General features: G+C 33.0%; 1 protein-coding gene across 1 annotated transcript; it reads right to left on the bottom strand.

Moving 5' to 3' along the window:
- Positions 1–5,037: 5,037 nt before the first annotated feature.
- LOC126740383 (polycystic kidney disease 2-like 2 protein) lies at positions 5,038–12,033 on the bottom strand. Its single transcript, XM_050446371.1, has 2 exons — positions 11,577–12,033; positions 5,038–6,642 (listed from the first exon to the last, which is right to left on the bottom strand). The coding sequence occupies exons 1-2, from the start codon at positions 12,029–12,031 to the stop codon at positions 5,091–5,093; spliced, it is 2,007 nt and encodes a 668-aa protein (XP_050302328.1). The 5' UTR covers positions 12,032–12,033; the 3' UTR covers positions 5,038–5,090.
- Positions 12,034–16,144: the final 4,111 nt, after the last annotated feature.

The raw sequence follows: 16,144 nt of genomic DNA, 5'->3' as shown, positions 1-16,144 counted from the left end.
GTATCTAAATTAGTAATTTTATTATAGTTAGTTAGCCTAAAAGAAACTTTTTAATGAAATTTTGTGTTTTGGCGATTGCAGTCCACAGCTTGGTTAAGTGACCTTAGAACCTTACGTCTTCGGATGATTTTTTCATTTTTTGCTGGCCTTACTGCCTGAATTCTTTTTGATCCAGATGTCATTCCAGGTCTTTGCGATCTTCTACTTGTGGACGTAGGCTGTACTTTAATTATTTTTCCATGACGAATATTCTTCATTCTACTAAATAGATTTAACAGCTTCGATGAAGTTTTTATTTTTTCTAATGTGTTGTTCAGTTTCACATATTTGTTGCTTCAAGAGTCGAGTCTCTTTTAACCATATGTACGAGATTTGAAAAATTTTGACTTAATTGTTCTACCGCAACTTTTATTTTCATTTGTGTGTGATGGATATTTCTAATATCACTTCTATGTTAGAAATATCCATCCGTTAAGGCTCCAAAGTCACTAAATTAACTTGTGCCCTACAATTGTCAAAACGCAATATATCACTAAATATTTAATTTTTTTTTGAGATAGGCACTATTGAATTGAATCTTCTTATTATGAATTCTAGATATTATCTCTTTTATTTTTTTTATAAAATAGATCTAATAAAATATTGAATGATTTCTTACTGATTAACAGTGGTATTCGCTATTATTATAAACTCTTTAAGCTTAGTAATATTGTCTATAAATAGGTAATATGTCCAATATATGGTAGACAATATTAGGTAGATGAGTAAAATAAATAATAACCTGTATATTCCTATACATTCTGTTTCATTAACACACAAGAATATGCTTCTAATTCTACCATTTCTAATCCGTAAAGTCTTCAGGTTTTGCTTTCATATTTTAAGCAAAAGTAATTTCTTTCTTTTTATTCATTAGGCCTTTTAAATTTCAAATCTAAACTAAATAGGTAGCACCTTATTAGAATCTAACAATTTATATGAACTCATTTAGATACATACTTTGTATTCATATACATAAAAATAAAAAACCTAATTTAGAAATAAAGCACGATCGAAATTCTAAAACCCAAAATACAATACACCTTCACAACATTGTTTTTAAATTTTAAAGTAGCATTAATATATTCATTAAATATTTGAATACGCCTCATCTTCTAAATTAGAATCACCAACAAAAATGCAACAAAAACCAATAATAATAATAACGTAAATAATTACACATTTATTCACTGTTACTACAGCACCAAAAAATCACATAAAAACATTTTTCTTTCTAATGCTCTGAAGCGTAGTATAGTATATAGTGATAAATAAGCGCATTTCTCAACTACATATCGACGCCGTCACGACAAAAAGGCGTAAGTGCCAAAAAATCAAAATTGAGATTTTAATTGAAACGAATTCCTTTTTAAACGACTCATCTTTTGGTGTATTGAACGCAAGTGACAAAAAATTATATTTGCTCTAATTTGACCCTAAAGATTTGTAAGCGCCACTTTATGCCGATTTTCCATTAGTGATGGTTTAACTCCCACGGTGAAAGGTGCTCTTACGCCCGGTGCAAATTTTTTACCATGGTAAGTATAAATAATTAGTATTTATGGGTTATTTTGACTGGATTTAACTTTATAAGGTGAATTGTCATATTGAAATGAACATTTGTTTTTAATATAGGTAAAAAAGCCCTTAATTGTGTTTTTGGCGGTTACGCCTTTTGAAACTACAATTTTTAAAAGGCTTAACCGCCATTCTCCCATAAGCAAGTAACACAAAGTTTAGATTAGTCTATCTGCTACAAAAGTTAAACTTTCGTTGTAAATTATTGCTTATTTTAATTAATGCAATATTAATTTTAGTAATTACATAATGCGTGCAAAAATAGGTACATAATTTAACTTTAAAATTAAGTGAAGATGTGTCGCTTACGCCTTAAGAAACCAAAATGTAAAATCATTAAATTTAGTAATAAAAAATTAATAATAGTATCTACTATTGTGTATAATAATTATTATTAGTTATATTTTAAAGTATTAAAAAAATATACCTAATTTAAATAATAAACTGTTATGATTGTTTTAAAAACAAAGTAGCTATAAAAAATAAATAATTTTTATTTAATTACACTTGTGTCATAAAAGATTTTTTAAAAGAGTTTTATACAGTATAGTTTTTTGTGTAATTTAACAAAAAAAAAATAATAATAATAACCCCCCTATGTTATAATAATAAGTTTTTTTTTTTTCAGATGTCTCGAAGTCGAAAAATGGTTAAAATGGCGCAAGAACAAGTAGTAATTGCACCAGAATCACCAAATAAGGCTTTAGATGATACAAGAACCAATATTATCATATTTAATGAAGCTTTGCAACATGACATTCTCTTTGGGGAACAAGGAGAAGGTCCTGTAAATGTTGTTAACTATATCTTAGGTGACCAAGATATTTCTTTTACTTCGTTACAATGTATTTCCGATAAGACTGAAAAATGTGAGACATGTTTTACTTGAAACTGACGAAACTGTGACTAAAACTTGTAGTAGTGTAAGATCACGTTTGGTAGACTATTCAGACTCAAACGATGAGGATGCGTTGTATCCAGAGCAATTTAGTGACAAAATACCGGAAGATGAAAATAATCAAGAAAAAAAAAAGGATGCAGCAGGACCATCAACCGAAAACAGCAGTCCTATTTTTTCCAAATCCCTGTTTGAATAAAAAATGTGTAAACAACTATGTGTAAACGGAGGAGGTGAGATTAGAACTTTTCTCTCTTTATTGGAGTATGGAGAGTTCAGTGGAAAAAAAAAGTTTTTTGAATGGATGTGTTAATGTAGTACCAATAGGACTAAAAAGGAATCGTCAAGGAGGAATATTAAATCCAATATTATTTCATGAAGGAAGGGATGCAAGTTCGAGTTTGTCAAGAGTTTGTAATTAACACTTTAAACATTACACAAAAAATAATTAGAAACTCCATTCAAGGAAAACTAAAAGAAAATAGGGACCATAGAGGAAAACATACGCCCAAGCACAAAATGAATGAAGATCAAATAAATGAGTTCGACAATTTTATAAAAAGTCTGCCGAGAGTACCCTCACATTATTGCCGTGCCTCAAGTAATAGGTTGTATCTTTCAAGCGAAATTAGAAATGTACAAAATCTGTTTAGAATGTACGAATCGGTATAATATCGGGTTTCTTGTCGTGTCGTTTGACCTACAAAAAGTTCTTTCTACACCACATGGCCCAAGTATGATTTTCGATTTTTCAAGGAAGTATGCTGTTTACAATTTTACAGTTTATGAAAGTAAATCAAAAGACGGAATATGTTACCTATGGGGCGAAAAGGAACGGAAAGCGTGGTGTTAATGAGATTTGCACTAATTTATACACCTACTTACTTCAAGTTGATTGAGGTGGTAAGTTTCAATCACTGTCCTTATTTTGCGATAATTGCCCAGGGCAACACAAAAACAAATTCATGCTAAATATGTTGTCATACTTTTTACAAAATTCACTGCATGTAACCGATATTTCAATAACTTATTTAGTAGCGGGGCATACCTATATGCCAGTAGATAGTGTTCACGCCGTTATTGAAAAATATACTGCATCCATGAACATTCAAGCACCCTCAGAATGGCCTACTGTCATTAGGAATGCTAGAAAGCGGCCTAAGCCATATGAGGTAGTTCAAATGAATTTTTGGATTGGAAAGCAGTAACTTCTTTAAAAAAGATTAAGGCAACCGAAATTAAAATAACAGATATAAAAAAGGCAAAGCTTTCCAAATTAGATTTAACTTGCATTGAGATTTCCACAAATTATGATTTAGAATCACAATTTTATAAAGTTGATTGGAGTTGTCGAAAATTACCTTGCCGTGCGTATACAAATGAATTACCAAATAATAAATCAAAATATCAAGATCTGACAAATTTATTTAAAAAATTGTCTATTAAAAAGCATTATCATTCCAAATACTTTTCCCTTACTTGTAGATAATAACAGTACCTGATGTGCTACCTGAAACCGATATGGAAGATAACAGCAAAGATTAATAGCTTATTCAGATTTACATACTTTTTCTATTTCGCTTTTTTTAAGTTTAGTTTCCAAAGAATGTTTTGTTTTTTTTTTATAAAATATTTTTTTAAGAAAAAATAATAATTTTTTAATGTTTTGCTATTTTCTATTTAGATATTTTACTTCCTTTTAGAAAGAATTTGATTTTATTTTTGTTTTATAAATGTTTATGTTACTTATTTGTAATTTTTTTTAAATATTTTTAATAAAAACGATTATTTATTGTTTTTTATTTTTTTAAATTTTCATCTAAGCGCCAAAAACTTTTTTTAATAAAATGGGCAAGGGCGTATCTACAGTCTAACTACCATTTTTAAACTATACACATTTTTTAGAGAAGGCGTAAGTCCAATTAGAAAGGCGTAAAGACCGTAATGATAGAAAAGATTTTATTAGAAAAGGCGTAAACGACAAAACAACAATTATAATAGAAAACTAAAATGTTTTTTACATTTTTTTAAATAAAATTCTTCATTTTAAACACCACTTTATCAGTTTGTAAACAATAAAACTTATCCAAGCATTTAGGACAAGCAGTATTAATTTTTCGGATCTCCTGTAAAATTTGCTGGTTGGCACTTACGCCTTTTTGTCGTGACGGCGTCGATATTATACTGCGGTGCAGAGCCGCTGAGTTCTATAGTGCTCTGTGCTGTAGTATAGTATGTAAATACGCTTCCCGTTCGGCAATGGCTAATAAAATAAACTAATACGCATCTTTAACTTTTACCATAATTTTAAAACTTATTATTTTTTTTAAAACTCACTTCCCTGAGAACTAAGTATTTTGAGATACACTTATTTGACTTGATAAGGACGAATTTTTGTGTCAAGTTAGTGGCATACATACAACGTTTAGTTACAAACATTTGGTCACCTGGGAAATTTTTTTTTAGAACTATCCTTATATTCCAATATTCATTCAGTGCAAATATTGAAATAATACTCATCATTTTTAACTAATTTTTTTAATAGTCAAAAAATTAAATTGATTTTAACACATAACTAAATTTGCATAGGTCTAAGTTGATTCCCTTGCAGACTCTCGATGGTATGCAGTAAATCCTGAACCCCTTGCGCTAATAAAACGATACTATTTTCCAACTCGATCAGTTTATCGTCCTGCTTCTTGAAATCCTTCCACGTAACCACGTTCTCTTCGCCCTTTTGCCGTGCCACATCTTCCGCCGCGAACAGTTCATAAAACTTCTCGATATCCTGCTTTTTCAAGTCCTTCAGCGGATCGATGTCGTACTTCTCGAAATACATTTCGATTTCTCTATCTTCGAAACCGCATCGCTTCAAAGCGTCGCGGATTTCACTCAAAGAAGTATCGATCAATCTCTCTTCTTCGGCCTGTTTGATTTTACATCCGATTCGCCGTAAACAGGATCGAAAACTCGAGGAAATGTAGTCGCTCATCTCGATTTCCTTGGGGGCGATCGCTATGTCCGTTTTCACGTCCACATAAGTGTCATTGATGATCGCCAGGAACATGTTCAACAAGACAAAAAACACCAAAATGATAAACGAGAGGAAATATATGGGGGCAATGATCCAGTTGGATTGCCGGATAGCTCCGTAGTCGAAATCCCCTAAAATGGTCCGGAGTAAGGTGAACATCGCCTCCCCGAAACTACGGAAGTCGTCGACTTCACTACCGAACACCAAATAGCCGAGTTCCGCGTAGGCGAAATATGCGACGAAGAACATCACGCAGAACCCCAATATGTCCATGGCGCATCTCTTGATCGTGTTATTCAGTTGGGCCATTCGCCTGTTGAAGTTTAAAAACTTAAAAGTACGCAAATACACGAAGAATAAGAGAACCGCCCCGCTTATCTGGACCGCTTGATAAATGAGTCGGATCTCTTCCAGGTTCCCATATTGGCTGGGATGCTCGTTCGCTTCTTCTATGTACGTCTTCGCTTTGACCCTTAGGTATTCGGTGCTCGCCACTAAGAAACACGTCAGCAATATTACGATGTTATCGACGTAATTCCAAAACTGTAAAAAGTACATTCCTTTAAAGTAACACATCTCGCGAAGCTCCTCTAGTGAACAATATAACGCGTAGACGCAAAATAGGTAAAGTAGAATCCTGAGGGTCCAATACCACCCGTGGGTAAACGGAGTCAACGTGGCAGTGGTGAATCGAGAGCTCGTAGTTATGCCTCCTGGCGGTAAAAACTCGAAAGTTAACTTACAAATGCAAAACAGGTTCAAGTTGGCGTTATATACGCTGAAATCGAGGAAAATTGCCCGAGTACCACGCGTAATCCAGAAGTTGTCTTTTAGTTCTTTGAAAATCTCGGCGGTTTTGTTCTGGTCCGGTGCCATATCCACGTAAAATCCACCTCCCGAGTAAGAGGTGAGGATGCCCCAATGTCTAACGCTGTTCGTCTTCGAGATATCGCTAAACGTCCAGGCAGTCGGTTTCCTTAGACCGAACGATTCTTTATCTTCAGCCCAATATCCGAAGGCGTCGTAGCACTCAATGAACATTCTTCTGAAGTAACCGTGGATCTCGCAGGAGGTGTTGGACACTTTCACTTGTCTAGAAAAAAATTATGAGAATTGAATTTTTGTCACACAATTCGGAAGTTGTTTTAAATAGTTTATTTGACTCAGTAATGACAAAACTAACAAAATAGACTGAAGAAAATAAAATAACATTTGCAAAAAGAATGTTTATTAAGAGGAGAGGTATATGATCTTAGAATATTGAAAAGCCTTTCGATGTTCTAAATATACCGGGTGGTGCGTCGCCGAGCGGAACATAGGAAAACCCATGTAAATTTTAAGGGGGTCAATTATTGGCTTCCCTGTGCATTTTACAGAAACAATGTAAGATAACTTTTTGGAGAGATCAATCTGGCAAACCCTCGTGCAATGTTTCAAAAAATTTTAATAAGCGAATCTTGAATTATTCAATTAAATGTAATTGCAAAATTAGCAAATTTTCGGTTCAATCAGCGGATCCAACGGAAGACTGCCAAGACCCTTTAGAATAATTTTTGTAACGTATCGACCTGGTGTGAGGCAAATTCTTTTAATTTAAATTTAAGCAAATGTACCTGTATGTCTTTCATTCTGAATAAGAACCATTTCAATATGACTACACTTATAAAACAACAACAAAATAAAGAGGGTTGAGGAACAAAGGGATTTGAGTGTGATTTTTTATAAGAATCTATCCTTTGACAGTCACATTCTAGCTAAAATTGAAGGATTGCAGGTTTTGTCGCAAGAAATACAAGAGACTGACTGTTGGGAATGCACTTAAATAAATGAACGCCAATGAGTCGAATCTGTTGAATTGACTAAATAATATATAGTAATATTAATAGTCTACTTAGGTTGTTTTTTACCTGCGAGGTCACAAGAAACTGTGCTATTTTTAAACTTTAAGGTTTTCTCAAAATTCTAGCCTGGCTAAGTGGGATTCACCGGTTTTCTTAATGTAAACAGTTTTTTAGTTTTAGAGCATATTTAGTCGAGGACACATTGGTTTTATTTTGTCGGGTGTATTTTTAAAAAGTTTAATAAAATTACCGTCGTCTTAATAATAAACTGTGTTTTATTATTCGAACCCAGTCACGAAAGGAAAATCGGGTTTTTTTATATCGTGACACAAAATTGACTCTGCATCTCTTTGACAGTTTGGTGGTGCCAATATTGGAATATGCATCAGTCATCTGGTCTTCTCAGTACGACATTTGGATTTCTGCGATCGAAAGAGTGCAAAGAAAATTCTTGAAGTGTCTCTATTTCAGAAAATTGGTGTTTACCCACAACATACAATGGGTAGTACAATCATAACTATTTGTTAGGTGTTTTCCATAGACTATCACTTGAAAAAAGTACTTCTCTGCACTATTTTTAAGTTACTCAAGGGTGATATAGACTGTCCTGATATTCTCTGCCAGTTTCCTTTTACGATAACTAGAAGCAGTTCTAGAGCTCCAAGAATGTTTTATCCAAAATTGCCTAGAACAAATCTTTACAAGACTTCTCCTATATATAAAATGAGCTGTATCTTTGACCAGTATTGCTCCTTAATCTATTATAGGGCTGAAAAATTGAAGAAACTTGGAATTTTTTTAAAGATATGTAGCAATAATTTTATTAAATGAAAGTTCTATTTTCTTATCGCTGGGTCGGTTATCAGCATTGAGAATTTTACTTTAATCCAATTTTCAAATTTCTTTAAGAATTACACAAAATTCATCAAACAAGATCCATTTCGCCTCATGATTTCATTACTTTGTTATTTAGTACCTACCTGAGGAATTTCATTAACTAAAGCGGGCATAAGAAAGTTAAGTTTTCTAAAGAAGTCTACATCTAGCCAATAAACAAGACTTATCTCAGATTACAGGGTGTCCCAAATTCGAGCCTAATAGAAGAGATACGAGGTCGGTTAAATTGAAGCAAAGTTGTGCAATTTAGTGCTCATTAAAACGCCCTTTTAAAATTTCAAATATTACGAGTACTTCCATAGATATTTGGAAAAAACCGAACATTCGGGCCATTTAATTTTTATTTTTTTACGACTCTATTTGAATAAATATAACAAAATAAATTACTCATTCTCATTGGTACTCTCTCTAGTTGGGTGTCGTCAAATTTTCAAATGGACGTTTCGTATTTGAGCTGTCATCATCAAATTTGTTTTTTTAAATACAGCCCTGGAAAGAGCCCCCTATGTTCCTAAACCAACGATGTATCGCACTTATTCAAAAATTATATATTAATGGATATTTCCATAAGGACTGGTGTTGGAGAAAAAAACAAAAACTATATTTTTAATAAGATTAAAAACAAACACCTTTTTTTTATAATTAAAATCTGTAATAAAAAATCCAGGGCCGCATTAAAAAAAATAAACTTGATGATGACAGCTCAAATACGAAACGTCGGTTTGAAAATCTGACGACGCCATTTTGTAAAATAGAGAAAGTAGCAATGAGAATGAGTAATTTATTTTGTTATATCTATTGAAATAGAGTCGTAAAAAAATAAAAATGATTTTCAAATATCTTCGAGAGTATTCGGAATTTTTGAAATTTCAAAAGGGCGTTTTACTGAGCACCAAATTGCGCAACTTTGCCTCAATTTAACTGACCTCGTATCTCTTGTAGCTTACGAGATCCCAATGGTGAGGCTCGAATTTGGGACACCCTGTACAAAGGACAAACAAAAACAGCGACGAATCCAGAGGAGGGTTTGGATCTTCTTCTTGGCCTAAAAAATAGTTTTGTAAATTGTACTTTGTTAAACTACGTACAGGGTGGCCATTTTATTAAGAACTTATACTTTTTATCAGAATACAGTTCAAAGTGCGTCCGCGACTTTAATACCAGAATTTTAAATAAAACACACTGTATATGTTTAGGTTCCTTCGGAGAAATTAGGATAACTTTTTTAAGAATAGTTTAGCCAGAAATTAAAGATTTATATTTTTTTTTAGAAAATTTATGTCCTCGGTATTTAGTCGGAGCTTATTAAGAAAATGAATGTAACGCTCGATAAGGAACTAAGATTTAGCAAGCACGTTGATCTTTCCATTAAGAGAGCTTATTTTTCATTAAAACTTCTCTATCTACACCGACACATACTAACAGTGAAACAAAAAATTGAGTTAACACTGTTAACAGACATTTTGGTTCTTAGCTTCTTCAATTACTGTGATGTAGTATATGGCCCGTGTCTGATCCAAAGTGATGAGGCTAGGATTTAAAAAATTCAAAAGTCATGCCTAAGATTTATTTATGGAATAAAAAAACATCATCTCACACAAACTGTTTTTCAGGTAAGGATTTCTACATAATAAACATATAATATATATAAAACAAAACAGTTAATATTTTTTTAAAAATGTATCACCCTGTATCTTGAAAACTGTGCATTTCCGGACCCATGTTTATAAAAACTTATTCTCATATTAAGGAATCACCCATTCCGTCTATTTTTCGAACGCCTTGTACTTGTGTTTAACATTTCTTTCATGGTGTCTTTCGTTGAATATGGCCGCAGTTCTTGCAAAGCTCCATAAATGAAAATCATTTCTACGCGTTCAGCAATAGTGTAAACCATTTTAAGAAACGACACTAATAATTGAAAACTATTGAAATTGTTTATTAAATTAACTTTCACAGATTTTTTCACTGATTTCACTTATCATTTGATAGCAGGCATATATTTAAAAATTTTCCCCCTTGATATGTAAATTGACGCGTTTCGCCTTTAAATTTCATACTATCTTTGGTCGAGGAAATATTAAATGCTGTTCGTTTTTAAATTGTAGCCGTATTATTCACTAATCTTACACATTTTATGTATTTTTATTTTTTTGATAATAAATGAGGATCCGGTAAAATTAAAGGGACGTCTAAAAACCGATTTTTTTTTTGAAAATTTTTACGTAGAATGTCGAGTGTGATCAAAATATTGAAAAAAAGTGAGCATGATTCGAAAAAATACAAATGAAGATTTTTCTACATATGTTAAATACATAATTATTACCGGCTTGCACAAGATTTTTTAGCTCTTGATTTTGCTATAATTAAAAAATATGTGCATTGGGGCGATTTTGGAACTTTTTGGGGGCTAATTTATCGGGGCTTTTTTATCGCTTTGTAGCCCTATAATTACCACTATTTTCTAATTTACACACACGAAAAATAAAACAACCTTATTGACAGAAATGGAAGTGTATTATGAAATACTTCAGTATGTCGCCAGTAGAATTTTCTGGTGTTTGCGAGACGACTACCTAACCCACTATTTAGCGCCAACCCAAGGTTCCAATCCCTTTTTGGAATCCCAACTCCATGGTGCCGCCCGTGTGCGTATATAATGATTATATAAATAAACAAATACTTCCTTTACTACCTTTAATACTACCTTTAATGAGACACGACAGAAGATTACGATAATCGTACTAGTACAGAAGCCACTCCCAATAAATAATAAAATAATAATTGTTGACGTAACTGACCTTTGCAGTCTTTTTTATTTATGACGTATTTACATATTTGATTTGCGTGTGGAAATTTGTGTTTTATGACTTAAAGAAGTGATATAAATCCTTCTAATTTACAGAATTTGGCTTTAAATTTAGATTAATAGCATATATTATGATCAACGTGATGGCTAGTCGCAAATAGAGTGTAATTAAGCCAGGTGTAATTGTGAATTATACGTAAGTAGAAAATCCTTTATAATTTTTAAAATTTTGAATTTTTTTACTTCATCCTCACTTTTTTATCAATAAAATGTTTAAACTCAGCATTCTATGTAAAAATGTTAAAAAAAAAATCGGTTTTTAGACGTCGCTTCAACTTTACCGGACCCATAAATGATTTTGATTTGATGTTTTTTTTAATATCCTTAATGTATATCCCAATAACATGCTTATTGTGACTTTACCACAATAAGAAGGTACACGAAAACACCTTAAGGTAAAACGTGAAGAAGTTCACTTGCCTGAGCCTCGGAACACCCAAAAGAACATTTTCATTCGAAATGGTTAACCGACCATCCCCAGTGGGATCTGACCCATAAAACGCGTCCATGATCTCGTTTTCCATATAAGCCCAGAATTTGTCGGCGGCATCGATGTTCGGGAATATCTTGTCGGTTTCGAAGACGTTATTCATCGCCTCCGTTAAGTAAAATTCGTTATCGTTCGCCTGCCCGAAGATGTAAACGCTCAAAAACACCAACGACATCAAATGGAAAATGATTTCTTTAAATGTGGCGGCGAGTAACTGTCGCCTCCCGATACCCGCCGCCATCGTCGCTGTGGTCCATTTTGGATTTTTTTTCTTTTTCGCTTTCGGTTTCTTCTTCGCATTTTCCGACGGCACTTTTTCCAGACCGGGTTTTTCTTCTTCATGCATTTTTTTTTGTTTGAAAATTTGACTTTGATTCTTTTTCATAGGTTAAGCCTCGTTCGATAATTAATGCTTAAAAAAAAAATCATGGCGAATGCTCTGGAAAAATTCATTACCCCCCACGATTTAGTAGTTTACAGACAGTGAGGACGCGCAGGTTGGCACAAATTCATGCGATTTTTTTGATGATAAATTCATGTATACAGGGTGAACCAAGAAAAAAGCAACGACCATCAACTCTGCATAGAATTTTAAGTATATTTTGTGTACCATGTCTTATACCTAATACTAACATTATTGATAAATTTGCAACTGTTTGGGTCATTTGAGAACATGTTTTTTAACAATATTCAAACATGTTTTTTATAGTTTTTTTAACAGGTATATTTGATTACTTGTCATATTTGTATACTTGTCACCATTTAATCGCATGGAAACAGTACTGAGATTCTAAAATTACGATTCGACACGATTACTCGCTTAGAACATTGAAAGGCCTTTCAATATTCTAAGATTACTCGATATGACTGATTCTAAATAAAATTTTCAATCGTGAATATCTTGCGGATTGCCTAGATTTGTCGACGACACGCTTGGGTATATCGTATGCACCAGACGATATATCTACTTCCTTATTTAATACGCAGCATCCTTTTTTACACATATTTGTTTCATCGATTGTTTATCGTTTTCATATGTTGTTTATCAAGAAGCTTTCTTAAACCCTGCAACTAATAGAGCTAATTCGACTCTCCGTTTCCATCTGTCAAATATTAAGGCAAATAACAAATATATACCTGTGAGGGGGCGTTTTTAAATTCAGCAGGATATTTTGATGAATTCCATCAAATGGTTGACAGATTGACAGCTGCTTGACTGATGGGGATGACGTAAAACAGCTGATTTGTGATGGAAGATTAAAGGGCCCCATAGACTTCGTTCAATTCGCGCGAATCGGCGCGTACCTACAAAATCGCGCAAACTAGGGTGGAACAGTTTAAAGCTCACACACACTACGAACAATCAGCACGGTTCAGTCAGTGGAATTAAAACGCGCGAATAATGATATCTCGAAAGTGTGTCCTAGCAGTGGCGGCAGTACTGGCAGTAAAAAAAAAGAAGAAAAATCGTACAAAGTGGTGCAAGAATTGGCTTTTAAAAAGGAAGACCTTTTCTCATAACAATCTATTAAACGAGTTATTATTAGAACCTGGAGATTGGCATAACTATTTGCGTATGGACGAGGCAACCTATTTGGAACTGTTGCAACTTGTAACGCCTTTAATAGCCAAACAAAATACACATAAGCAATAAGTCCTCACGAAAGGCTTACAGCTACTTTGCGATTTATCGCTACTGGTAGAAGTTATGAAGGTCTAAAGTTCTCAGTTATAATTTCGCCTCAATCACTGGGACAAATTATTCCGGAGACTTGTGCAGCAATATATTCAGTACTAAAAAAGGACTATTTCAGGGTAAGTAATATTTTTTATTAAATCACAAAATAACTACAACAAAAGTAATAATTCTTCAATAAAATAAAATATAACATTTTTTATCAAACATAATAGGTATAATAAAAACACATTAGAATTCGTTGAACTGACTATAATACGTGCTGGCGCTAGTATTTTGTAGCTGTGATTGTTGTTGAGAATTGAATAACGTAACTGGCAACATTTCGAAATAGTTACTCGTAGGAACGTTTGTAGATGTTGATGGATCTACAGAAGATGCATTATTCAAATTTAGACGAGTATTGCGATTTATATTACCAAGTTGTGCCTCAAACAGAATGTCGGTAATTAATTTTTCTGCTACTAGGCTAACTTCTTTAGGCAAGCCTCTAAGCTTGTTTGCGACATTTTTCCCAACAATATCGTATTCATCTTTTTCTTTCTTTGAGTCCAACTTCTGCTGCACTCGAAGCAAAACGCTATCGCAAAGATTTCTTTGTCTTTGTATTAGGGGTATATGCTTTAGATGAACTATCTCTGCTTTCATCAAGCGAATCATCGGTGGCTTGTGTCTCTAATGATACAGGCGATAGAAGTGGGGACTCATCGCTACCATGATCCTGTAATAATAAATAAATAAATAAATAAACACTGAATATATTTTTTTTAAATATTACAAACATTTTATTATATGATGAAAATATGATACCAATTTTTTTTTTTCAGTTTTCGTCAAATGAAAGAGAATGGACATCAATAGCAAGGCAATTTGAGACTAGATGGAATTTTCCGAACTGCTTAGGAGCTGTCGATGGAAAGCATGTGCAGATCACGGCACCACAAGACAGCGGATCGTATTTTTATAATTATAAGGGTTTCCATAGCCTGGTGCTGTTAGCAATTGCTAATGCGAATTACGAGTTTATTTTTGTTGATTTTGGCACCAATGGAAGACTTTCTGACGGCGGAGTTATTGAGAACACAGTTTTTTATCAAAAGCTAATTGAAAACACCTTGAAAATTCCACCGCCTTCGAGCCCCACAAATTCTGAAATGAAACTACCTTTTGTGTTTGTTGCAGATGAAGCCTTTACCTTGAGACCAGATTTTATGAAACCCTATGCTCAACGAGAATTAACGCCACATCGCAGAGTGTTTAATTATAGATTATCCAGGTCTCGAAGAATAATCGAAAATGTCTTCGGTATTATGGCTGCACGTTTTCAAATTTTTCACAAAGCAATTAATCTTAAATTGGAAAACATAGAGAAGATTGTAATGGCATGTTGTATTTTACACAACTTTTTAAGACGGAAAATAGGCGATCATTATACGCCAGCAAGTAGCCTAGATGTAGATGATATTGAGAATGGTACAACCCAGTTAGGCCTAAGACCAGGGCCAAATACCTTAACAGACCTTCAAAAAAGTTTTTCGCGTCATGCATCGGAAAATGCAAAAGATGTACGAGAGTCTTTCATGCGTTACTTTAATAATGAAGGGGCTATACAATGGCAAAATAAATTTATTTAGATTTAAAAATAATGTTTACTAAACACTTAAGTAATTTAAAAAAATATGCCATTTATAATGTATGTTTAAAATATATTATGTTCTAATAATTATTATAGATATTTTTTCTGTTTATATTTAAACAGATTTTATCTCCTTATATTATTAATAATTAGGGGTAAAAACCGGATTTATATGTATTTACAAAATACATATAACATAATTTAAGTGTTTTCTATAACATATACCTACTATATAGGTTTTCCTACATTATAATCCATATACAGGTATGTATATACTTTCAAACATAAAAAAATGGTCTCTCTTTAATTTTGATTACCACATTTATTTTATTATTTTTATGGAAATTTGACAACGGTTGACAAATTATAAAAATTACAAAGCATATCGGTAATTCCCCAAAGCCCAAACCGTATAGGTAAATACAATTTGTACGTTTATCACTTATAATAATTATGAAGATGGAAAGGCTCGGGCTAAATCTGCTTGTCTAAAAAAAATAATAGTAGATTATTTTTATGTATTTATAGCATTTTTAATTTACTTGATTAGTGAATCTTTTCGGCACGTCAAGTATAGTCCTTGCTCGGGTTTAATCACCGTGCCGACTGCCGAAAGTATCTTGTGATTCTACAGCACTTAGATCTTGTAAGGAAATACATGCATATAAAATCCATATTGCGCCTATTTTGCAGCGTGAAAAACAAAAAACATAATATATTATATTTTGCAGTTTTATACTACATATAAATCCGGTCGTTATAGGTGTTGAAGGTTTATTTTCTTACCTTGCCGTTCTCGCTACAACTATCATCCATGTTCCATATGCTGTCTCGAGGCATTTCTTGGTCCATTAAAAATAGCATCATATTAAAATACCATAGATGGGGTTTGTAAACCTCTTCTGCACCCGCGCCGCTTCTTTGAGATAATTTCATCTTTTTTAGCTCCCTACGGAAATTGCCTCGCAGAGAGTCTATTTTTTTTATAACAGTTTCTCTTGACGCATTTTCGTCCACTTCTTTTAATTTATTTACTAACTCTTCATATGCTTTATTTTTCAATTGACGGTTGTGGTAATCTTTGGATTTAATTTTCCACAGGCATGGAAAGTCCCTATACATATTAATAAAATCACTTAAAAATTCCTTGGAAGTCATCGCAATAG

Source organism: Anthonomus grandis, chromosome 9 (genome assembly GCF_022605725.1).
Source record: "Anthonomus grandis grandis chromosome 9, icAntGran1.3, whole genome shotgun sequence".
In the NCBI taxonomy this organism is placed as follows: domain Eukaryota; kingdom Metazoa; phylum Arthropoda; class Insecta; order Coleoptera; family Curculionidae; genus Anthonomus; species Anthonomus grandis.
Note: the sequence above shows the minus strand (reverse complement) of the source record. Positions and strands in the feature narration are given on the sequence as shown.

Coding starts and splice junctions, on each gene's coding strand:
- LOC126740383 (XM_050446371.1), bottom strand. CDS start 12,031: ATGAAAAAGAATCAAAGTCAAATTTTCAAACAAAAAAAAATGCATGAA. Junction 6,643..11,576: donor TTGGGTGTTCCGAGGCTCAG/GCAAGTGAACTT, acceptor ATTTTTTTCTAG/ACAAGTGAAAGTGTCCAACA.